This window comes from Triplophysa rosa, linkage group LG14 (assembly GCF_024868665.1).
Source record: "Triplophysa rosa linkage group LG14, Trosa_1v2, whole genome shotgun sequence".
In the NCBI taxonomy this organism is placed as follows: Eukaryota; Metazoa; Chordata; class Actinopteri; order Cypriniformes; family Nemacheilidae; genus Triplophysa; species Triplophysa rosa.
In genome coordinates this window covers 14204934-14229576 of record NC_079903.1, presented here as the reverse complement: position 1 = coordinate 14229576, position 24643 = coordinate 14204934, and the positions used below count along the sequence as shown (strand labels likewise).

Sequence of the window (24643 nt, the reverse complement as noted above, 5' to 3'; positions counted from 1 at the left end):
CACGCACACACGCACGCACGCACACACACACACACACACACACACACACACACACACACATTAGAAATTCAAACAACACGCAAGCACACCAACATTCCTGCATGGCTTCTTAATAACACGGCATGCGTGTCATTACTTGCACATCAGGTTACTCATGAACCATTAGTGCTGTTGCGAATTCGCTTTTGGTACCTTTTCCATGTAGGCCAGCAGAGACTCCCGATTGTTGTCCCATTCAGTTCTTAGTCGAGATGAGGGTGGGTATTTGCAGCAGCTGAGCTCCATAGTGATTTCAAAACAGTTGCCCTTCAAGTAATTATAATCCTGCATTCCTCCTGTGTGGAAATGAAGGACAAACTATGTACCAAAGGTGTGGGGTGCGATGGCATGGTGGGACTGTCACTCTTCAAACAATCAAGTCTGCAAACATTAAACAACTTATAAGACTCTTTAGAAAGGCGTGACCTCCACCACTTTAACAACCTACTTCATGTCCCTTCAAAACAGCACCAACCCATTTTAAGATTGATTCCGTTCCACAAAGGCTGACATATATGGGATAGGGCACACCATGACCAACCACCATGTGTGTTTTAAGAAGAACAGAAGGGCCGTACTTACAGGAAGTATGCTGCCACCCGCCAAGCGACAACACTCCCTCAAATGCTTCTGAACAGGTTACCATAGCTATGGGTGCTGGAACCTCTTAAAACACTTACACCGTGTCTACACCGGACGCGACAAGTGTGACGCGACATGACAACCTGCTTGTTCTTAAAGGGGTCATATGGCATGAACACGTGTTTTTCTGTGTCTTTAGTGTGTTATAAGTTGCCCATGCATGTATTAGACAAGTAAAATTGCAAAAATTATAGTGTCGGATTCTATCTAAAAGCGAATGCTCACCCAGACCTGCCTGAAACGCCTCATGTAGCCACACCCCCACAAATCCACGTCAGTTCGTGGTATGAGTTGACTAAGACCGCCCAAATGTATACGCAAGTAAGGTGGGCGTACCTGTCAGCACAATTGCTTTGGAACCTGATGTTCTAAATATGGTAAGAGGCGTTACATTTCCGTCACACGCTTGCAGTATTCGACCAATCACTACGCACTGTTTAACTGGCCAATCATAGCACACCTCGCTTTTCAGAGTGATGAGCTTTGTAAAAAATCTGCGCATTTCAGAGAGGCGGGGAAAGGGGGGATACAAACATGCACGGCATGTGGAAAATACAGCGTTTTTGAACCTTAAATCGTGTATACACATTGCATTACATCTAAAACAATCGATAATATTCGTTTTAGCTGTGTCATATGACCCCTTTAATGGGTTTGTCGCGTCAGACCACGCCGCATCCAGTGTGGACAACATTTTTAATTATACTATGTATATGTGTATGCTAACGCGTTTCTAATGCGACAAAATGTCTTTTGTCGTATCGCGTCGCGCCGGTCGTTTCTGGTGTAGACACGGTGTTACATAAAACTTTCAAACAAACACTGTGTTCCTTTTCGCCTCCAGCCACAAAAATCTCGAAAAGTCAGCTTCCCAGAAATGCATAAATCAGCCTTATATAGTATCTTGAGTTTGCTTTGCCAAAATGCACTTAAGATAAAAATGAAATTATGGAAAAGATCACATTAAAGCTATGCTGTAAATTAGTCAATAATTTCATACTGATTTGTAAATTAACCTTGAGACTCAAGAGTACGTGAAATAAGTCTACAAATGAGGAGCCATTTGCACAAGCATCACGCAGAGTGTGAAGAGATCTGCTGTGAGAAGCCCATCATCTGTAATCTCCCACTAGAGGAGCACATTCAGGACTAGGGTTGGGAATCGTTTCAATTTTATCGATTCCGATTCTAATTCTGATTCTGCTTATCGATTTCGATTCTTATCGATTCCCAGTTTCGATTCCACAGTTGAAGTAAAACATTTAGATATCAACCTGTATGGTCATTTAGCCTGCTTATTGACTTGTTTGCAATATATATATATATACATATTTATGAGCACCGTTTTGTGTATATTTAAACATAGAAACACACCTTTTCTGATTTATTACAATTTGTATTATCATAGTTGAACTACATCATGGTTAAACTGCAGTTACTATAATGCAACTATGGTTAATTTGTGATTCCTGTGCTTTAATGCAAATTCTATAGCTAAACTATGCTTACTATAGTAAAAAATATCGATAATTTTCATAAGGGCTTTTATTGAGATTTCAGCAGATCATGCAACGCATGTACTTTTCAGAAAATATGCACACAGGAATTGATAAGAGAAATTCAAATTTTAATCTCAAGTATCCGATTCCTATTCCTTTCAATTCCGATCCGATTCCTAGCCTTTCAATTCCGATTCCAAATTGGAATTGATTTTCGATTCCCAACCCTATTTAGGACTAAAGCATTTTTTTCCTCACATGCAGTGTGTGTGTTTAGCTGCAAACAGGCCAATAAAATGTGTTTTTAACAATGTCACACCCTTTGGTTGTGAAACAGAGGAAACTTTGCTCTTTGCAAAAGTGATATTTGCAGATACAGATAATTATGATTATTGCTAGTTTTGATCTATTCAGAATAGAGAGGTTTGTATGCAAAGTTTTTTGACCATCGTTGCAATGCCCTTGATACTAGACTTCCACTGTTACTCAGAAAACAAACATATTTAGAGCACCCTGGTTAGTTCCAGAAGAGAGATCCTGTTCTAAACCATGCATTAAATTAAATAGCCTTGCTATGTTAAGGTTAAACTATCTCATTATAATGCGCCAGTGTTAATTAAACTGTAATCATTACCTTTATATTTGGGCCACTGAACTCTAGGAACAGACAAAATATAGCTTGTGTTTGCTACAAAAACTCAATAGACACAGTTGGTGGTTTCTAAATCATTAAACTGTATTGGAAATTATCTCAGTGAAATGATTCCCATCATTCAACAGACTTTGAGGTTGGTAACTCATTCGAACAATTTTGTTACAGTAGATTGTTAGACTTTAAAAAAAAAGGCAACTATACAAAAAAAAATTGTCACATGCTTCACTCTTGTATGCACTGTATGACTCAACCTCACCTACAAAGATGTAATTTAAATATAGTTTAGTCATTAAACAAACAATTAATGATCCCGTGATATTTGACCGGGATTAAATGGTTTGTGAAGTACTGTAACTGCGCTTTGTAAAGACAATTTAATCATGCGCAGTATATTATGTATTCTTTCATGAATTGCATTTCACCACCCCATTCTTACAACAGAACAGGCCGTGCTCTTAGTTTCCTGAACATTCTTTGCTACAGAAAAAAACTTCAGTTTTTCATTTCAAATCTCAAATCACTGAAAATCACTTTTCGCGTCTAAAGAAAATTTAATAAACCTAAAACTGAAAGGCTAATCTAATCTGTACAAACACAAAGAATTAAAATACGGATCAGTCATACAGCAGAGATTGTATCTGCACACTCAGAATCAGTTCCTCGTACCATCAAGAACAAACAAAATGGTATGTCCCTATGAGCGAGAAAGTGTAGAGAATTGTGTCCAAACACAATAAAACGTCATTATTTTACATCCATGAGACTGGTTAAGCAAGTATTCAGGAACATCATGAAACAAACTTCCAAGTCTTGGGCACATTATGGATCAGGTTGCTGCAGTTTGACAGTGATGGTTAAAGGTTGTGGTGTTGTGACAGTAATCAGAGGACCGCAGGGTCTATTGCAGAACAGTACACTTACAGTACAGGTTTTAGATTACGTGCTTGACTATTTTCTTTCTAATGAGAACTGCTTGAGCACAATGTAAACATACCCGAAATCCAAGCAAATTACTTTCCAGCGTTCCACAATTCTCGGCTTTCCCAACCAACAATGTGGTTACCGTTAAGGTCAACGAAATAAGGTGGTGAAATATTTTGGCTGAGTGCTGTTTGTTTGTTTGTTTGTGTAATCCATTATCAGCCATCCTATTAGGAAATCTGTTAAGGAACGTTCTGAGTAAAGAAGGATGTGGGCGGAGCCAAAAAGAGGCAGCTCCGGTGCAGTCTAAGAAAGATACACTCTTTAAACAGAAACAAATCTAACCAGACATAATTTAAGACCACAGAAGACAAGTTAAGATGATTCACTATGAAAACAGATGGTTTTTAGGCACTGTGATCAACATTGGCATGATGCTTGTAAACACAGGGGGTGACATTTAGATAACAAATAAAGTGGGTAAGTCGAAGAAAAGGGGTCGAGTGTTGGCAACATACCTGACACATCATACCACTTTGCTCCATTAGTAATACCATCCGGGAAGGTCTCGGCCATGCTTTCCTCACATTTTGGCTGTCCTGTTTTCATGACAGGATTATTTTCTGCGTAAACCAGCGCCAAGTATTTAAAGAGAGAATCATCGGGGGACTTGCTGTAGGTGCCATCAGTTTTATGGGAAGCGGAGTCATCATAGGGATAACTGGCCACCACAGTACCACCATGCAAATTCCCAGAAAGTACAAATCTGGAAAGAAGATTAACATCAGACAGCAGAACAGTTACATTTAAACCAACTATTTTACATACTTTGCATAGACAGCTATTTTCCTCTGTGAGGTTTAGTTTGTGTGAATGGTCTTACTTGTTCTCCAGTATCCATCTCATGACAGCAGCACCTTCAGGGATGTCTTCTGCTTTCACGTGTATTTCATCAAACTGGTCTGGGAAACTTCTATTGAGGTCAATGTTTTTGGCATTATACCGACCCTCATCTTTGCCCATACAATCCCCCTCGACAGACTTCTCAAATCCATCAGGGTTCATGCTAGGCATGATATAAATGTCCGTGTTGTCGACCAGCTCAGTGACCCGCTGATCGTCGCCATATCGCTGCAGCAAATACTCCACCAGGTAGATCAGAACTTGTCGGGACACGGTCTCATCTCCGTGCATGTTGCCAACGTATTTGAATTTGGGCTTTCCCGGTACATCAGCATTGGGGTCCCTGGTGATTCTCATCACCCATAGCTCCCTGCCTTCCACGGACCTCCCAATGCTGGTCAAATTTGCGATGTTTGAGTATTTCTGAGAGAGACTTTTAAGAAGGTCTGTAAATTCATCGTAATTGTAGTATTTATTGTAAGTCTCTAACGTTACTTCCTCCCCTCTCTGATCGGCGGAACGAACTGAGTTGATGGATCTGATTAAAATAAAGAGCAGCAATAAAACCGACAGCGAGTGTTTAATCGCTATATGCAAGTTGGTTACCCTCTGACCCGACATGTTTCCGTGGAGTCCTTTGACTCACACATGAAATCACTAAATTTGTCCGCCCTGAGCCAGGTCCTTTCTTCAGCCTGACGTCGGGGTATTTTTAGTAGGTACTTCCTGCTAACCTTTCATAAAGGGCGGAGTTTCCATGGCAGCCGGAGAAGTTTCAAATTAAAAGACACAATCACTATTGTATTTGGTTGCTGCGAGATTGTAAGAGCTGATTGAAATAAAATGTGAAACGCATCGTGCCATTTTGGAAATAACGAGGGCAACGGTGTGACTGTTCCCTTTTATAATGATAGAACCGGTTAAACTAAACAATAATGGAATGCTCAAACTGTTTACTTACAACACTTAACCAAAGAAAAAACTATCAATTTGATGTAATCTGCACTAAAATATGACGTATACGTTATTCATAAATACCAATATCCATTTCTTGCATTTAATAATAACACTTGTGACTATCAAAAGGTATACCTGTCTTACGTGTCCAATTCCTATTTGGCATATCATATTTATAGATTTTTTTCACTGAAAAGTAATCCTGTACATTTTTCAAAGATGATAAATCTAATACCAACCAACATGTCTACATTGCAAGGTAGATGCTTCCCTACACAACAGTAATGAGATCTTATTTCAAATAAAAGGAAAAGTACACACAATGTGGAAACGAGAAGGAAAACATTTTGAGTGCAGAAGAGAAGGTTAAATATTTTACTTGAGGCAGTTTTATTTTAAGTTAATTGTTAATTCCATGCTGTTTCGTTGTAATACAGATTCTAGGTTTGTGGTTCCAGTCAGATATCCAGTAGTACAAACTAGGTTCAAGTTAACAAAGTACAGAAGAAAGTCTATGCATTCTATAGATTGGGGGAAGAAGAAAAATAGACTGTTTCATATACTCATGCAGGCTTAAAATCAACTTTATTAGTGCTTTTTTTTCTTTTTGAGACAGCCAATGGAGACCTGCATTTGTCTTGGTTCTAAAAGCAACAAGGCTCCTTCAATTTTATAGAATTGCAGCTATCCACCAATCATCATCAGCCTATGTGAGCAATACAGTATTTTAGCACAAATTACAGTCCAGACCACTACATAACTACTACTTGATGTCAAGCATTTTGCTCCACATGGATATCAAGAAATTTGTTTCAACTTTCTCTGAAAAACTAAATTAACAAAGAGCACTTGTTTAGACTTGCCCTTTTAAATGTTTAATTGTTTTCTTTAAATGCATTTGATAATTGCACTAACACAGAAATATTACAGCTCAAACCACTAATAGTAGACATATCAGTAATAGTAATAAAAGTTAATTTCTGTAATTACATTAAGAAAAACTCAAAATATATCCAGCAACTGATAAAAATGTTGAGAAATAAAGCAAATGAACATAAGAAAAAAAATTGTACCAGGACAAAAAATACTCAAAAGTTCTGACCATTCAAAAATCATAATTGAAGGTTGTTTCATAAGTGGTATGTTTTATTTCAATTTAAGGGCTAATAAAACAGAATAATATTAAAAATCAAACAAAGGGAGAGAAAAAACTGGAGGCATCAAGCTGTTGAGTGCCACTCATAAGGTTGGGCTTGGTGGCTCCCTTTGTGAGTGGGGTTTAGGGAGGAGGGGAGTGGGGTGGAGTCTCATATTGGCTGTGTTGTTTCATTGGTTTTCATCCTCCACATCTTGCAGCGCCTCTTTATTCTGTTCCTCACCTGTGGACAGAGAAACAATGCCATTGTTATTTGAACGATATAACAACTTAGCTTATCGCAATCGATGTGTTCCACATTTTCACAAATCAAATTTACCACCCTTGCAAGATCTGTGCATTAGGAGTTCGCAACAAAATATATAAAAAGCAAAACTCAGTAGTGAAGGACTGAACACATGCTGTGAGGAAGATGAAAATCATTTATCAAGATCTAATTTCCAAGTCATTTTCAAGCTCAAAAAATTAAAATAGGCACAAGTCTAATTTGAATGCGGTGTTATCTCATGTGGTCACATATATAATTCGATTACTAAACCAACCGACATTTCAGAACATATTTCAGACACCCTTACTGTACTGAACAATTATGGAGAAAATACCATAACTTTCCAAACTGTAATATATTGGTACAACACAGTCATTCCAATTGGACATTGAGGATTTGGCAGTGATCATGCAGAAACAAGTCTGTTTCACACATGCTGCACATATAGCACTCTGGTGGCTACAAAGAGCGCAACACAAAGCTTACAAACGGGTGAGTGATGATGCAATTTGTGGACAAAGGGCAGGAGCGGGAAAGAGTGGCCTCACTTACAAATAAAGTTTGTGGGCAATTAACATTTTCCTCTAGGAATCTAAATAGTGGGAATGGAAAAAGGCAAGATGGGTTAAATTGAACGTCATGAGTTTGGACACATTACAAGATGAAATGAAATGTAGTAGAGAGATTATCCTGTATGTTTTGGTGTTGTGTGCTAGGTCAGTAAGCCTCCTGTTCCAAAATATATATATTTCGTTTCTTGTTTGAATGTTTCCAGATTTGTGTACTATCTACAACAAATCTAGCATTATCCTAAAATAAGGTTGCCTGGCTCGGCTTTACTTGAAAAGCAGCTATTTTAAACTTGCATTTTAACTGTTCTTTCATAGATATTAAGAGTTGGAGAAGCTATGTCTCACAATCACTAAATCGGGACACTCTGAAACAATCCCTCTAAAAATAGCTTAGGGAGGGACTTTCAAAGAGGTCACCTTTCTATTGCAATGTCTTTCAAAAAAATGTTTCATGTTTTAAATTTTAAAACTGCAAAATCCCATACCATCCTTACCATCTCCCTGCATATCTGAAGTCCATAGTGTCAGGTTATCACGTAACAATTGCATGATGAGTGTAGAGTCCTTGTAGCTTTCTTCACTCAATGTGTCCAGTTCAGCAATAGCATCATCAAATGCCGCCTTTGCCAACCTGACATCAAAGACCAGACAAAATTAAACCTAATCTGTTTCAGCCTTCAAGGGAACACGCTATAAATATGAATACGCGAACATTGGTCAAAAAAGCACCCAAACATCATTAAAAGCGTTAAACCACTTTTAAATTGACACCGTTTACACCAACTTTTATTTGTAAATGCATTTATATTAGTACCACAACAGGCTTAAATGTTTATAAGAAATGATACCGATTTTGAAAATGCAACAAAAAATGTATATAGAAAGAAATTTTGTATTTATTAAATCACAATATAAAAAAGGATAAGACAAAGTGGACAAACCTGCACGCGCGGTCAGGAGAATTGAGAATTTCATAGTAGAATACAGAGAAGTTAAGAGCAAGACCCAAGCGAATGGGGTGTGTTGGCTGAAGGTCCGTCATCGCAATATCACTAGCAGCTTTGTAAGCAACCAAACTGTTTTCTGCAGCCTCCTTCCTGTCGTTTCCTGTGGCAAACTCAGCGAGATACCTGTGGTAGTCACCCTTCCTGTAGCATCAAAGGGGATAAGTTCTGTTAAAACACTGACAAATAAAACAGCGACCTCAATGTGCCACAATGGTAATGCAATGGTAGATGCGGTTGGAGAAACTGATTCATACATTTTGTAGTAGAAGACCTTGGACTCTCCTGAATTTGCGGCAGGAATTAGGTGCTTGTCCAATACATCAAGGATGTCATTGCAGATTGATTTCAACTCAGTCTCAACCTGCACATGAAAATGTAAAGGTTGAGGGCACAAAATGAGCAAAAACAATTGTTTTACGGAGAAATAGTTAATCTCGCATTTTACCGTTTGCCTATATTCCCGAATCATTTTCAATTTGTCCTCTCCGCCTTTATTTTCCTCTTTCTGCTCAATACTACTGATTATCCTCCAGGACGCTCTTCTTGCCCCAATGACATTCTTGTAGGCCACCGAGAGCAGGTTTCTTTCCTCAACCGTTAGTTCAACATCCATCCCAGCCACCTTCTTCATGGAGTCAACCATTTCTGGAAAATTGAGATGAAATCAAATTTAACTGAATGCAATCATGGTCAGAACTGCATCAATATGGCCTGAGATGAGCTCATGCCAAATATGGACGATTTGGTCTGTATTTTCGTTAAGATGGAATGTAAAGGGCTCATACCACTCATTGATTTATTAATTCAAGACATACAGATGTCTGTTGAGTATGTACTTTTTTTAATGGTCATACTAGAGAATGCGTTATAACTAGTGCTGGTAACTGATTGAATGGGAACCTAAAATAGTTATAATAGCTGAGCTTAAAGGGATAGTTCATCCAAAAATGAAAAATCTGTCATCATTTACTCAACCTCAGGTTGTTTCAAACCGGTATAAATGTCTTTGTTCCAATGAACACAGAAAAAGATATCTGGAAGAATGTTAGCAATTTTCAGTTCTGGGACATCATCCACTACCATAGTAGGGAAAAAAATACTGTCTTTTTTTGGTCTGTTGAACACAATGAGATATTTTGAAGAATTTAGGAAAACAGAGTTCTCTGTCACCTTTGACTACCATTTAATTCTAGTCAAAGGTGCCAAAAGGTACTATGGTAGTCAATGATGTACCGGAACGAATTTATACAGGTATGAAATTACATGAGCGAGTAAATGATGACAGCATTTTCATTTTAGGATGAACTATCCCTTTAAAATACATTTATTTAGAAAATAGACACGGTGAGTTGTGCAGGGTTTTATATTAAATCTATAACAAAACATACATGATATCAAACGGATCCACTTATTTATTTACTTAATGGATAAAAACGTCATGAAATATCAAGCCAGTGAGACTTGTCTAAGCAGACACACGTTTCTCGGTAATGAAATCTCACTGCAACGCTAGTGTCTGTCCGCTTACTAAGCATTAACGTTAGTTACTTTACCGTACGGATGCTAGCCCCTTTAAGGGTCTGACTATGTCCCAAAACCTAGAGAGGTGTCAGCCCAGACAACATTTTTGGGTATCATAGTTCATCGCGCCAATAACACCCAAAAATGCTAAGTAACGTTAGGCAGCTCACTAGGTTTTCAACACACAGCCGCAATCTTTCGTAACGTGTTGCGGAGGTAAACCCAAAAAAATCAGCACAACTCTCGAAATAACAAATTCCCGCGGTTAATCGGGTCGATTAAGCTGTTAACTGATATTCGAGGTGTTCTTTGCCTACATGAGGCGTGAAGACCGCAACCACTCCTCCGCCATGGCTAGCAACAGCTTGCCTCACCCACTAACACGACGCCATTTTGTCTCCTCAAAAAAAACGTCTCCATCTTCATATGCCATTCTACAGTTACCCCAATACCGCCTCGATGAAACAATCGGTCGGTATAAATACAATAGCAACGTTATTAAAAAGCAAAGGAGGACCAGGTTGTCATTTACAGACCGCTTGACGTTTTAATCGCAAATGCAGCTGCTAAATAAGCAAGCTAACCTGACCGTCAGTTAGCCTGCCTGGACACTCGCTTTGCAAAAATAACGTTACCGTTACATATCAATGTCTCTTACCGTCATATCTCTCCGCCTGCTCTGCCAGTTTGGCTTGGTACACCAAATCGTCCCGATCACCCATGATGGAAAGTGCGCTGCGACCGTGTTTTTCCAGAGATTTGAGAGTAAAGGAGGAGTGTGAGTTAACCGGCAGGCCCCTGCGCAAGCAACAGCTGCGGCTTGAATGGTGGAGTAAAGATGGCGTTACACCTTCATCCGGGAACTTTCACACAGAGCATCTCCTCACACTCCCTCTCTCCCCTCACGAATGCTGGATTTTCCAAACCTCGTTATTTGAATCGAGATTTTATACTGTCGTGCTTCTCTGCACCTTATTGTGGCACACTTTTAGTCTGCGTGTGGGGCTGCATTTCGTAAACCGACTGACACATGCAGGATGAAGTACAATACACACGTTTTTAAATGACGAATTAAATTAGAACATGCATATATTATAATTGTGTACTTTATCTTTTACCGGAATATGGCTTGTGAGACTATATTTATAACACATAGGCCCAGTTTCACAGACAAGGCTTTGCTTAAACCAGGACTATGCCTTAGTGGAATTAGGATATTTAAAAAGCTTTTATAAAAATGCCTCAGTAAAAAAACATTACTGGTGTGCATCTTGAGACAAAGCAATGGTAATGGTATATTTTAAGGTATGTCAGTGCACGTTAATTTCAGTTCAGACAACTCAAACTTTCATTTTAGTCTTAAAGGTCTTTGCACATACAGTCCGAAATTTTCGTATGCGTTTTTTCGTATTTGCCTCTCGTTTGTACGGTGTCTCTGAATTGTTAAAAAAGGCCACTCAAAATGCTTGACGGATGCGAAAAACGCAGAAAATCGAACCCGGTCCGAATTTTTTTATGACGGACGAAAATATCGGAGGCAGTGTGTAAATGTGATTGACACAACACAAATTTCGGAGTCAATGTGCAATGGGCTTAAAGCCTTGTCTGTGAAACCGGGCAATAAAGTTAAAGTATCATTGTATTAACGCACAATGCATTAAAAGTACTAAAACTACTTGATACCACACTATAAAACTAACACAGTACTTTTTTGTTACAGGTGTACTGTTTTTTTTTTAAAAGAGCACCACAGAATAAATAACTCTAGAAAATACAGCAAGCAACAAACCTTGTTGTGGGACAGAAGAACTAAGTCAAACTACTATGAAAAAAAGTCTTTCAAATACCACTTATTTAAGTTTGTCAATGGCAGTATAAAAGGGTTTTACAAGTCAAGGCATGAAGTTCAAAAATGACAAACAGGCAAAATAAACGATTTGAGTAGCATTACTATAGGGGTTGACTTTATTTCATGTACAGGAATAAAACTGTAACAAAAATGTATTTTTTTGCGTGTGTGGCTTCAACACTGTTCTGACAGATAAAGGATAAACACAAGAATAATTTCACAAAATTACTGTGTTGATATTTAGGTTCTAAACATAATACTTTGGGTACAATAAAATGTACAGACATAACTCGTGGTTATTCAGTCAACCCAGTCATAGATGAAAGCGATGTTGAGGTGAAATCATTCTTACAAGACAAAGAACAGGCAAGGAAAGGACAACAATATGCTTTGCGGCTGATTTAAGAGATCGAATTAGAAAAAGGTAATTTCTGTTTGAAACATATCAGAGACAGTTAATAAGGCAGATAATAAACATCAAAGTCCTTCATAATTATGACTTAGGTGACAATTACATAACATGGCCGGCTTGCCGTCACATCATGACAACAATAAGCTAACCTACACATACATAACATAGCTTTCTAACATTTAGATGTGACAACATAAGCGACGAGTTTCCAGGTGATTGTCATTGTTACTGAACAAAGTAAGTCAACTTTTAAAAAGTAACAACAAATAAAGGGTAAAAACATTAACATTTATAGTGTTTTTCAGGTTGCCTGTCTGTTAGTGTTATAATTTATACATTTGTCCACAGACATTCAAGTTATTCCCTAACTATGAGCAATAATAACGGAAATAGGTTAAAACAGTTAAAAAGAAATGTTTCTGCAAGGTTATAGAAAATGTACCCCGTCCCTCTTTTTAATTTTTTACTAACTAGACTAAAGACATTGCTGAATTGGTCATTGACAACAATTTGCAATTAAGGCAGGCAGCGAATTAGGAAAACATCTGTTATTGTACAGAAGTATTTGGGCATTAACAGGACGAAACGCACTGTATTTCTGCATTGACAGAGAACACAAGAATTTGGAGATTTATGTTTAAAAACAAAAACCAATAGCCAGATTACAGATACATTAAACCAGTAAAGGAAGGCTATCCGTCTGTGCAAAATCAGTTGTTAGGAAACATTTGAGGCATCAGGTTAGGCTTTGCACGATAACGTGACATATCATAAAACCGTAAAGCGTAGTAAAGATAACTGGGCTATTCTTGAAATATCGAACTAATATTATAATAGTTTTCAGGGCACACCAGAGAGCTGCTACAAGAATTACATTTTCAGCGTTTTGGCAGAAACACACTTGTAAAATCGAATGGATGTTGGCTTTTTATTAAAACAAAAAACAGAAATGTAATGTTCCGTTGACATTTTCGTGAAGCTCAACAGCTGATACTAGCATTAGGGTTACACATTCAACAAATCTGCATTTAGTGTAATACTTGCAGCAATAATGGTAAAAGGAGCAAGTAGCGTTTCCTGATAATAGATAATGTCATAAAACTGATAATTATTTAGCGGTAGTGAATATGATACATGGGGACCGTATGTCCAAGTGATCACTGGCCCATCCTGTGTACATTAGAAATGTTGTGCATAAATAAAATTAAATGCAGTGAGGGCTTGGGCTGCTCCATCTGTTAAATTTTTCAGCTTCTCTTTAAGAGTGTACCACCCCAGTCAGCCCATTCGACCAATAGCGAGCCAGTAGTGACTAACAATCAAGAAGAGTGTTCTAACTGCGCTTTTTAAACTATTCAAACATGAAATGGTAAACATTGGCATGTTCGACTATTTACTATTTATACTTTTATGCGGTAGATGATCTGTAGTGTGGAAGAGGGCTTGTTAATCCCTGTGAAAGCTGTTGTGTTCTAAAACACTAGAAGTAGTGTGTGTGTGCTACCGCATTCAGATAAGCAAAGGAACACGCGCGTCCCTTGTTAAGACACCAAACTGCTCATGTTTTAAGTCCAAGCAGGCATCTTCTCTTTTTTTTAATGTTCACAAGAAGCCACACACTAAAATCGCCCTCTTTCTCCGTAGTGTATGGTGTTGCGTGTAGAATTTAGTGTTTACTCAGTAAATATCTTCAATTATTGCATAAAATCTAACAAGGGAATTGGTGTATGTTGGCATGACTGACACAATGGCACAAGGTAATGACAGGGCAGACAGGAAAAGGATGTGAGGAGCTGGAGTGTGTGTACATCTAAGGGCTGCTAGGGAAGACAGTCTGTTCTTTCAGCTCAATTCGTCCTCTGGATTGTGCTGGTCCAGCAAGCGGACGTGGGTAAAGGGAAAATGGCCATGCTTTCCCTTGCACTCTCCCTCCCACTGCCCGTTTACATTGATCTTGGTCACCTTCACCATGTCGCCAACCTGAAGCAAAGCACAACATTGTGAATATGAAAACACTTAACATATAACAACACTTCTGTTAACTATTACAACACACGACAACAAAAAAGGTGTCAAATGAAAGACAATTTAACTGCTTCTGTGAAGCAATGCTTAATCAGAAATACGTGACCCGTAACGTAGTGTACCCAAGCAGGTACAGGTCCAATTTAGGAGTTCAAAGATCCTAAAACCTCATTCTAATTGACAAAATTCTACAATTTTTAGTCGGTTACCTCTAAAGCAAGAGCAGTTTTGTCATAGGCATTGGGGACTCTCTTCTGAATGGCTCTGGCGAAGACTGGACCATTCTGTAGATTGGGTAAAGATGTGGGCTGGGCATACTGGCCTGGCTCCCCAAGCAGAGGGGGCGACTGAGAACTGTGGCCATCCGAGTTGCCATGAGCACCTGGTCCTCCACCAGATCCCCCACTTCCAGGGGCCCCTGATGTCGGCGAGGCTGGCCGATACTTCTCCACGTACGGCACAGGGATCATCCCGATGCGGCCTTCCGAATTCTGAGCATTCCACCACTGCTCCTCTGGCTTCTCCAGTACACGAAGAACATCGCCCTTTCGAAACGGAAGGTCCTCGTCATCGTTGCCTGGGAAGTCAAACAGAGCACGGACAAACTCTTCTTCCAGCCTCTGGGGAGCTCCTCCTGTTCCTGCATTGACACTGATGAAGGAAGAGTGCTTGGCTTTGCTGATGGGCTCAATAAGAGTGGTGGTATCCAAGTAGTGAATCTTATAGAATTCCAACAGGGCAGGTAAGGCATCAAACTCCTGATCTCCAATGCGGAACCGTGGAGGAGCGATTCCTAAGAAATGACAGCACATGAGTATGTGTAGTCAAGAAGGGCTTGCATTTAATCAATGCAACCAAGACTAGAAGAACATGCATTATCTACTCTTTAAAAAAATATGTTGTACTTTTGAAAATGGCAAACTTATTTTACTAGGAAAACAGCCAAGTAATAAATTCTGAAATCTAGCATTGCCTATCATCAAGCTGCAACATGCCCCAAGCATCGAAAACAAATGTAACATCATTGACATCTTCCAAGGAAATTTGTATCATAAATTTCTTATAAGTGATTACAATACAGTCATTCAGAAAAAGATAAACAAGTCTAACTATCTAAATGATAAACAGTTTTGATTGTCATTTGAGTTCTGTATTACCAAGTATCTTAAATTAAAACATTAAACATGAACTACCACTCAACTCAAGAATGACACATGCAATGATTCTAAACGGCCATAAGAAAGACGGCACTGTTACGTTTTAGCCTGTATGTGTAAAACTAACTAAGTTTCTCATTAGCGGCTTAACGTTTTGTTAAAGCGATATTTATTCGTTCACTTGTTGGTAATAACGAAGCCCACTACTTTGCAATCACCACTTACCCGGTCCCGACTGACGATTGCTGCTAATGCTGTTTATTATGTAATGAGAGACTTTGGAGTTCTCGGAAACAGAAAGCACGTAGTCCCCGGGAATAGTGATCGAGTCCCGCACCAGGAACACCCCATGCCTCTGCCCTTGGAGCAGCGAAACCGCGTCCTGCCGGCTTAATCGCCCCCAATACCAGCTCCCTCGGTCCTCCGAATCAAAATTTCCGGCCATGACTAGCACAAGAAAAATCCAAGGCTTCACGGGCCTTCCCTTCGCCTCTCCTTATCCGCAAGCAGCGTTCAACTCATGCAAAAACTTTACCGCGTTCCGTTGTCGAACACGTTTCGAATACGCGCACCATTCGCACAGTTTCAACCTTTATTTGTTCCGATCGGACCAGAAAAGAGCTAACGCTCGACTCCCAGCGTACATGAGACGCGCAAACCACGATTATTCGCCCAGATCCTCCGATAATTGTTCAGTGTAAACGATAACGTACATTGGAAGTTCTCACAAGGAAGTTCAAATATTTCAAATGGCGGACAAGCGAAACAATTTTTGACCTTATTTCCCGGATGTGATGCAATAGCACAGGCAAATCGGGTGGTGCCTTTATGGAGCCATTTTGATGCGGTCAGTGCTGAAACGAGGCCATTGAGGTTTTTGTGATTATGATGTGATCAAGTTTACGTATATATTTCAATTTATACATTTTTATGTTACAATGTGTGTACTAACACCACATATATGCCCCGCTAAAACAATAGAAACCATAACAGAAATGCTTCATGGTTATAATGAGAATTGATTTTTATGGAAACTTTATTGGTCTTTGTGGGTCTCTACTGGTAATGTATTGGGTTGTGTAACCTGGTGGGATGTGTCTGGTGGTTGGGGAACGGATCATCTTTAAATTGAACTGGAATAAAGCCCAAAGCACAATAAGGAGTTTTGTAATGGTTTTAATGGTCCGCAATGGTATTTGTAATGGATTTCTATTGATTTTTAATTAATATAGCTACATAAAACTATTTTGTTTCAGTAATCTAACGTTTTCTAAAACACCATAGTGTTGATATTTCTCCAAAGTGATGGCTAGAATCCATTGATCCTAGACCTACACTTGAAAAGACATTATCAATAATTAACATATTTACTCCCATATTCCAACGTAGTTTGTGTAAATTGTGACGTAAGTGCGTAAACACCGTGTCTTACATAAACCAGTGAAACGTAAAAAATAAATAAAAAATAAACCAGTGAAACGTTGAATGATTTATCAACCGCTAGATGTCGACAACGATTACTAATAATTTAACAGCCTACAATAAAATACTGTTCCAATCAAGCTTAATATTTTGATGCACAACACGTTTATTGCACTCCCCACACTTCTAAGAACCCAACATTTGTGCTTGTTAAATGTTTATTGGTTTTGTGACGCCAACCATACATATGTCTATGATGCCAACAGTCTGGTTTTGTTTATAAATGATATTCACATATTGCTGTTCCTATTTGTTATACTATCATTCTATTTAAATACTATTTAATCAATATACACTGTCATTAAAAAAAACTTTATCAATATGATATACTGGCATATTAGAACTATTTGTACATTTGTATAAAATTGTAGTCAAATTTCAGTTGATAATTAGGCACTAAATACATGTTTATACAATTCAATTCTTTACCTCAATATCAATAGATGAACAGAAACAAAAGCTTAACGATTTCAGTGGTTTAAGGAACTATGCTAAAGAACAGAACTGGAAAATGTCATATGGCTTCAAAAGCAGCAACAACAGCATATTAATTTTATATGTGTGCAGCCAAACAACACTTTGTTCTTTTGAGGGAGTCCTTTCTCTTTGGCTTCAGGATCTTTTAAAGCACTGCTCTTTATCACACAAACCGTTACGGTACAAACTGTCACAAGATATTTTGGTGTAATACTGTATAAATTAGGGGCACTTAATATGGGTCTAGCTACATCCCATCCACCTGACACCTGGGACATGCATATTCTGTGGTTGAAAGTTGTCCTCAGGTCGATGCAGACAATGCTGGGGAAGCTACGCGGGTACTTCAGAGTGTCTCACTGTTGCCATTTAGGGTCAGAGTCTCTAGACGAGGAAGAAACGCCAGTGTGGGGAGGAGCAGGAGAAAAGCCTCATCCGTGAGCTCGGTGAAGCCCAAGACGAGTGTTGATGCAGGTAGGCACAAAGACGCTCCGTGTCTTTTACAGTAAGAGGGATGCTGGAGAGGTCTAATGTCCTTCTGGATGTGGGCCATGGCAGGAACGCTTTCAAACAGAATGAGAAGGTAGAGAATAAGAATATGTATTGAGGTGGGAGAATTATATACACTAAAAACAGCTACATAACACTAACACATGTATATTGATAATACTGGCAGGTGTGGCAAAAGATTAATGTAATTGCATACAAACCTTCTACTTTCAAGTACCATTGTAATTCTGCTCACATTTAAAAGGTTTCCTCTCCAGGATGCCATTCTGTATGACACTTTAAAACATTTGCTGTACCAACCAATTACACTCCCATGAGTGTTTTCAAACTAACCTGGTAAAACTGCCTTTACCAGAAATAGATTTTTTGTCAGAAACTTAGAAATAGATTTCTGAAAATGTAAGAACTTTCTAACGGAGGAAAAATTACTGTAATTTTAGCAGTCATTAGTGCCTTAAAAGACACGTTGGGCAGGAACAACCTGAAACTTTCTTGTGATCACAGCTAAATTGTCCAAACCAATAAGAGTAAAAAGAGTAAAACTGAACCAAGTCATAAATGTCTTAAAATACGCTACATATAGCATGCATTCGGATGAATGAAACTGGAACCATTATTAACTTTCAATTAAAACTCAGACCATCAAAGACTCTGAATATGAGCTGATTGATGAAAACTGAGATCTCATTAAAACGACTCATTTTCCATAAATGGATTAGAGATATTATGAACATACAGCGTAGATATAAAAACAGAGCATAATTTAATCATGTCATTTGTTATTGCTATGTAAAATGTGGATTAAGAACCTACAAGAGATAAATGGAGTAATACGAGGAAATCAAGAGAAGAGAAGAGCTGGTGTTTTGATTCTGGGGGAATTAAGCACAAGAGAACGAGATTGTTGCAGGAACCGCTGCACATGTAGCAGACTCATAATGAGCTCAGTTGCCATCGCAGCTTGCCAGTGAACAAGCTACGAGAGGAGGAATTAAAGCGAGAAAAGTAACAGTGCGAATACTAATTCATATTGTGACCATCACTAATCCACACCAGGACATGCATGAAGATAGAGGAATAATAAATATCCTGATTTGAGATGCTGTGATCATTCTGGATGATATACAGTATATCCCTTCCTGTTCTGATCCTGTCACTGACCTAGTAAATAAACCCAGCAGCAGTGTTGAGAAAATTGCTAAACATCAGCTCTCCTGATCTTACTGGCCATGATCCCGAATCCCACGTCCTTTAAGAGAAAATGCCTTTCCCTCCCTTAGCAACCTCACCCCGAATGCATTTGACCCAATTAAATTCTGCTCTCAGTCTTGATCAATTACAAATGTTCTCATCTCATTATCAAACAAAAAGATGCACATTAACCAAATATCGGCAACTACGGTATCTATCATGCACAATGGCATCAATCATGCAACAAAACATGCTAACATGAAGCATATACCTATTGAAATTTTCAACCATCTATTAAACTGTACACCTATAACTTTACAACTTTAAACTGCAACCTTCCAGGTGTGAATACAACTATTTTGTAATGGCTATGATGCAAAGAACCTGTTCACCAAGCTACTGCATACGCCACTCAGGTTTAAGAAGTTGCATGCGTTATATAGGAGTTTGCCTGTTTTAGAAAGATAATTCATTTAAGCAGGAAAGGATATACAAGGCTGTTTATAATCAGAGATTTTGCAATCTACTTAATGTTTAATATGCTTATTGTAGCTTTTTCATTTATCTGCTGGTATGCTTGCAGGTATGCGCTCTACAACATCAGGAAAATCTGGCCGTTCATGTCAGACCATGCCTCTCAGCTGCTAGTCCAAGCTCTGGTCACATCAAGACTGGACTACTGCAATTCTCTACTGGCCGGCCTTCCAACCAATGCAGTCAAGCCCTTGCAAATGATCCAGAATGCAGCTGCACGTCTAGTTTTCAATCAGCCTAAAAGAACCCATGTAACACCCCTCCTGATTTCACTTCACTGACTGCCAGTCGCCGCCGGCATCAAGTTTAAATCTCTGACACTGGCCTTCAGAACGATAACAGCAAATTCGCCCATTTACCTTAACTCACTGCTCCAGGTCTACACCCCCTCCCGTCATCTTCGGTCTGAAAATGAGCACCGCCTGGCTTGGGTATTCAGTGACTGAATAGCGATACTATAGAGATAGTTCAAGGGAAAAAACAAAATGACCCCTTTTTTACTCATCCTCAAAGCATCTTAGGTGTATATGACTTTCTTCTTACAGACGAATACAGTCATTGCAGAGTTATAATGCCATTTATCCTGGGCTTTATAGTGGGAGTGAATGGGGGATAAAGCTCTAAAAAGTGCATCCATTTAGTGAACTCAATGTATATTAGTTTACAATACTCTTTATTTATTAGTTTTAAAAGTTAAATGGTTTAAGGCAGTCGGTTTCCTCAAACAGTTTGAGTTACCATAACTTGTTGGGTTTTACAGTGGAAAACCATTTGTTTCATCATCCTCCCTCAATTGAGCAGAATCTTGATTTGATCAAAGTGCCATCCATTTTTATGGTTTCTGGGCAACAGGGTGCACTTGGTAACCTCTGGACAAGATACGCTCTTCCTTTGACTCTTCTTCTACCTCATTATGTGCCCCATTGCAGGGTGCCCTGCAAATCCTGTAAAAATGTCACATTTACTTGGAAGCCTTAATTAGAGAACATAGCATGCAGAGTGTTTCAAATCCACCTGTTGCTTTATCATACTTTTAATAATACCTGCGGAGGATTTGAAATTCCCATCAACTCGTTCTTTGATCCCTTTACCCAAAACTACTCCTATTCCAGAAAATACTACATGGATTGATATTTCTGATAAAATTATATTCAAGCCCATAATATTTATTCATCAATAGTCCTGAGGACACTTTAATTGAAATGTAGAAGCAATAATTCAGCATCTACAATAAGCTGATCCTATTGCTACTAGGACAACTTACTTGTACTCGTTCTGTCAGGATCGGAGATGGCAGAACCCAAACGCAGGCAGCGGTTAACGAATGAACATAAACTTTATTACAAAAACAAAAGCCCACGATGGGGGTTTCGCACAAATATAAATTGGAAACAAAAGACTTTCCATGAGGGGGCAAAAACAAGGGAACAGGATAACTAAACTTAAACTCTCACACGACTTAATCGTATAAAAAATATACGAGGCATCAAGACAAGGTAAAATCCAACAAGGTAAGGCCAGCAACAAGGCAACAAGGCAAACAAAGCACACACATGGCAACAAAGCAAAACGAAACAGCACAGGACAGCAAACGCAAGGGCATTAAATAGGGAACCAAATCAAGAGGGGAACAGGTGCAGGCCATGATATAATTAACAATCAATAATGAGGAAAGGAGAGCGTGGGAACAAAGACGAGACCGGAGAGAGTGCATGGGACGCCAAAACAAACAATGCCATGTCTCTCTCCATACTAAACACGTGGGTCTGTCATGATCCTGCCACAAGACTAAGAAAAACATGACCAAAAGAGGCAGAACCATGACAGTAAGAGAACAAGAGTAGGATGGACAGAAGTAAAAGAGTTTTTTGGAAACTGCATGGCGTTATTTTTGGTTTGACATCACAACAACATTAAAACATGTTACCAGAAGGTGTTACCATATTTTTCATAGTTACAACTACATTTTAATTAACATTTTAACAGGATTTTATTCTTGTTGACATTGCATAAGCCTTGTTAGTTTTGTGTCAGTTGGGCACTTTCAAAAATGAGACAGGAAAGAGGTGGTGTTTTGGAGTTTGTGCCTTTTAACAAATACTCCGCGTTTATGATTGGTTGAATGTTAAGGTTGAATCTGATTGGCTACAGAGTACGACAACCCACGTGGGTGGGGTTGCGCTGCTAGGAGAGTCTCAAAAAACACACACACACATCCAAGCCGATTCACACTGAGTGACGATTTGCACATTCACATAACACGATAAACGTGTACATTTTAAACTTTCGAAATATTTGTGCACAGTCGTATGTTTACGAAACGTACTTTATGAGAAAATAGTTTTGTTTTACGCACGTGAATTGCTTTTTGTAAATGTATATGTATACTTTGTGCACATAAATTAGGTTTTGTTCATGTGAAACTGTTTACGCATGTGGGTATCTTGTTTTACGCGTGAATAATTAATGAGACTAAAATCGCTCCATAGACATATTCTAAACGCAGTTGTTTCACCCAGTCATTGTTTCTCTCAAAAGGCACCAGGTAAATTTGTTTCATAGAAACCTGGTGCTTCTTCAAAAGGTGGGCAATAGTTGGAAGGCTAATTGATGACACATTGGCAAAGGTGTCATTGCTCTCCTCAATAGCCTGCTAGTGCTTGATTTCAGACAGCTGTATGTCATTCCTTCCTCTGACCATTCCTACCATAGCCAACTCCTGATGGTCGATCAAGACATGTGGGTGACCACCACCAGGTTGTATAACAGTATGCTGTCAATGTTTTACTACTACTAATGACATAAAACTGTAACAATCACATGTTGTTCTTCTATACAGTAATGCCATTAACAACAGTACTATAATGTACAAGTATGGTGAATAGTTACTGTAGCAGACTTAACGGTTTTCCTGGCTAAAAGTTCTGATGATAGAGCTGGACCTTTGTAAATTAAGGCTTGTCCACACCGGGACGATAATCGCACACACTTATCGCCAGCGTTTTTCGGCGTTCATACCCAAACGATTTTCACTAGCAATGAGCCGAGTGAACGTGCAAATTTACTCCCTGATATAGATGGCGCTTAATGAAAAACAGAAATGCCCCGGTACACAAGATGGCGCTGCGCACTCGCTTGTCACATGAAAGAAGAATTACTTCTTTAACTTCAGAATAACTTCAGCAGCTCCAGGCACATGAACAATAGCGCCAATCTCATTGGTCGGCCAGTTTTTATCGCGGCGCGTCAAACAAAAAAACGAGGTCCAGGCATTTAAAAAAAAGACACTTTTACGTCATGCGTTTTGCGCGTCGGTGTGCACACTCACATTGGCGCCCTTTGTTTAGTCATGAGGCATTAAACGTTGACGATACACATTTATCGTCCCGGTGTGGACAAGCCCTTAGGCTGAACTAACCTGGCAGCCTCTGCCATGGTCAACAATGATGGCCTGGACTTCATTAGAGATGACAGTACGCTGTCTTCTGCCTACACTTCTCTGAAGATCACCTCTTTGTTGAGGAGCACCACTACCTCTTTGCCTTGGCTCACGTCAACCTCTGTTGAGGAGCACCACCACCAGTTTTAAAATGTACACCAAACCAATTAAAAAAATTGTAAACTGACAGAGTGTGTCTGCCTCCCGTACAGCACTAGGAGGACTGTTCCGAAGTTTAGGCGCTAGATAGGAAAAGGATCTACCACCTGCACTGAGAGCGTAGTGAACGTGAAAGACTGCAATGCAATAGAAGCTCACTCAGATACTGAGGAGCTAAACCATAGGGCCTTTAGGTAATCAGTAAGATTTTAAAGTTAACTCGTTGCTTAAAGGAACAATACCACGTTTTTAGCAGGATCTATTGACAGAAATACAATATAATATACAAAACTATTTCTTCAGAGGTGTATAAAGGCTTTACGTAATGAACAAATATGTTTGTAATACCGTAGAATAAGCTATTTATATCTACATACAGAGTGGCCCTACATACAGTGAATTCGCCGCCATGTTTTGTACAGCAGCCCTAACGGACAAACAACTCAACAACGTGCGTTTCCTTTTCCTCTCCGCTGCAGTATCATGGTGAAACGGATCGTGGTATGATCCGTGAACCGTACGGATCGTGATCTCCGGTTCGGAACGCATGTGACCCGCGGATTAACTGAAAGTTTATTCATCATTGAGTAAAAGAGTAATACGCGCTCTCCAATCTATATCTATAATATAATGCTAGTGGCCGCTGTTAATCAAAAACTGCGCCTTTAATAGGTAACCAGTGCAATGTTAACAGAACCAGGCTAATATGCTCAAACATTTTTGTTCGTGTAAGAACTCTATAGCTGCTGCGTTTTGAACTAGCTTGAGTTTTTGTAATAAGCCTACAAGGCAAACATCTAATTAGTGCATTGCAATAATCTAGTCTCGACGTCATGAATGAATGAACTAACTGTTCTGCATTTGAGCATATAGCATATTATTCACAAAAATAAAGTTTTTATATATTTATCGTCGGAAATTTACAAAATATCTTCATGGGACATGATCTTTACTTAATATCGTAATGACTTTTGGCATAAAAGAAAAATCTATAATTTTGACCCACACAATGTTTTGTTGGCTTTTGCCACAAATATTTCCGTGCGATTTTAGACTGGTTTTGTGATCCAGGGTCACATATGACGTAATTTAGATATATTCTTAAAATGGAAAAATGCAGTTTTACAGGTGTTGGCAACGTGGCTTTGAAATGACAGATTACTATAGAACAAAAAAGTCCAGATTCCTAGCTGACGACAAGGATTTTATGAAACATTCATCAATAGTTTTTTTCTGGAACATCCATCAACAGTTTTGTTCGAGTTCAA

At 38.9% G+C, this 24643-nt stretch overlaps 3 protein-coding genes across 4 annotated transcripts in view; all 3 read right to left on the bottom strand.

The window, feature by feature from the left end:
- Nucleotides 1-5383, bottom strand: part of cpda (carboxypeptidase D, a) — a 13449-nt gene extending 8066 nt beyond the window's left edge. Inside the window, exons 1-3 of the mRNA XM_057351085.1 lie at nucleotides 4640-5383; nucleotides 4275-4522; nucleotides 193-335 (exon numbers count right to left, since the gene is read on the bottom strand). Coding sequence (XP_057207068.1) covers nucleotides 193-335; nucleotides 4275-4522; nucleotides 4640-5280 — 1032 coding nt within the window. The 5' untranslated portion in view covers nucleotides 5281-5383. The remainder of the gene's footprint in view (nucleotides 1-192; nucleotides 336-4274; nucleotides 4523-4639) is intronic.
- Nucleotides 5384-6184: 801 nt separating this feature from the next.
- On the bottom strand, nucleotides 6185-11031 carry ywhae1 (tyrosine 3-monooxygenase/tryptophan 5-monooxygenase activation protein, epsilon polypeptide 1). Of its 2 annotated transcripts, none has more exons than XM_057351637.1 (6): nucleotides 10799-11031; nucleotides 9065-9264; nucleotides 8874-8980; nucleotides 8554-8760; nucleotides 8098-8243; nucleotides 6185-6995 (listed from the first exon to the last, which is right to left on the bottom strand). In XM_057351637.1, the coding sequence occupies exons 1-6, from the start codon at nucleotides 10860-10862 to the stop codon at nucleotides 6943-6945; spliced, it is 777 nt and encodes a 258-aa protein (XP_057207620.1). In that variant the 5' UTR covers nucleotides 10863-11031; the 3' UTR covers nucleotides 6185-6942. The 2 variants fall into 2 exon arrangements, with proteins under 2 accessions (XP_057207620.1, XP_057207621.1); XM_057351638.1 differs by having other exon boundaries at nucleotides 8107-8243; nucleotides 10799-11030.
- A 1051-nt stretch (nucleotides 11032-12082) lies between these two features.
- crk (v-crk avian sarcoma virus CT10 oncogene homolog) lies at nucleotides 12083-16349 on the bottom strand. The gene is made up of 3 exons (XM_057350888.1): nucleotides 15809-16349; nucleotides 14636-15219; nucleotides 12083-14381 (listed from the first exon to the last, which is right to left on the bottom strand). The coding sequence occupies exons 1-3, from the start codon at nucleotides 16026-16028 to the stop codon at nucleotides 14244-14246; spliced, it is 942 nt and encodes a 313-aa protein (XP_057206871.1). The 5' UTR covers nucleotides 16029-16349; the 3' UTR covers nucleotides 12083-14243.
- Nucleotides 16350-24643: the final 8294 nt, after the last annotated feature.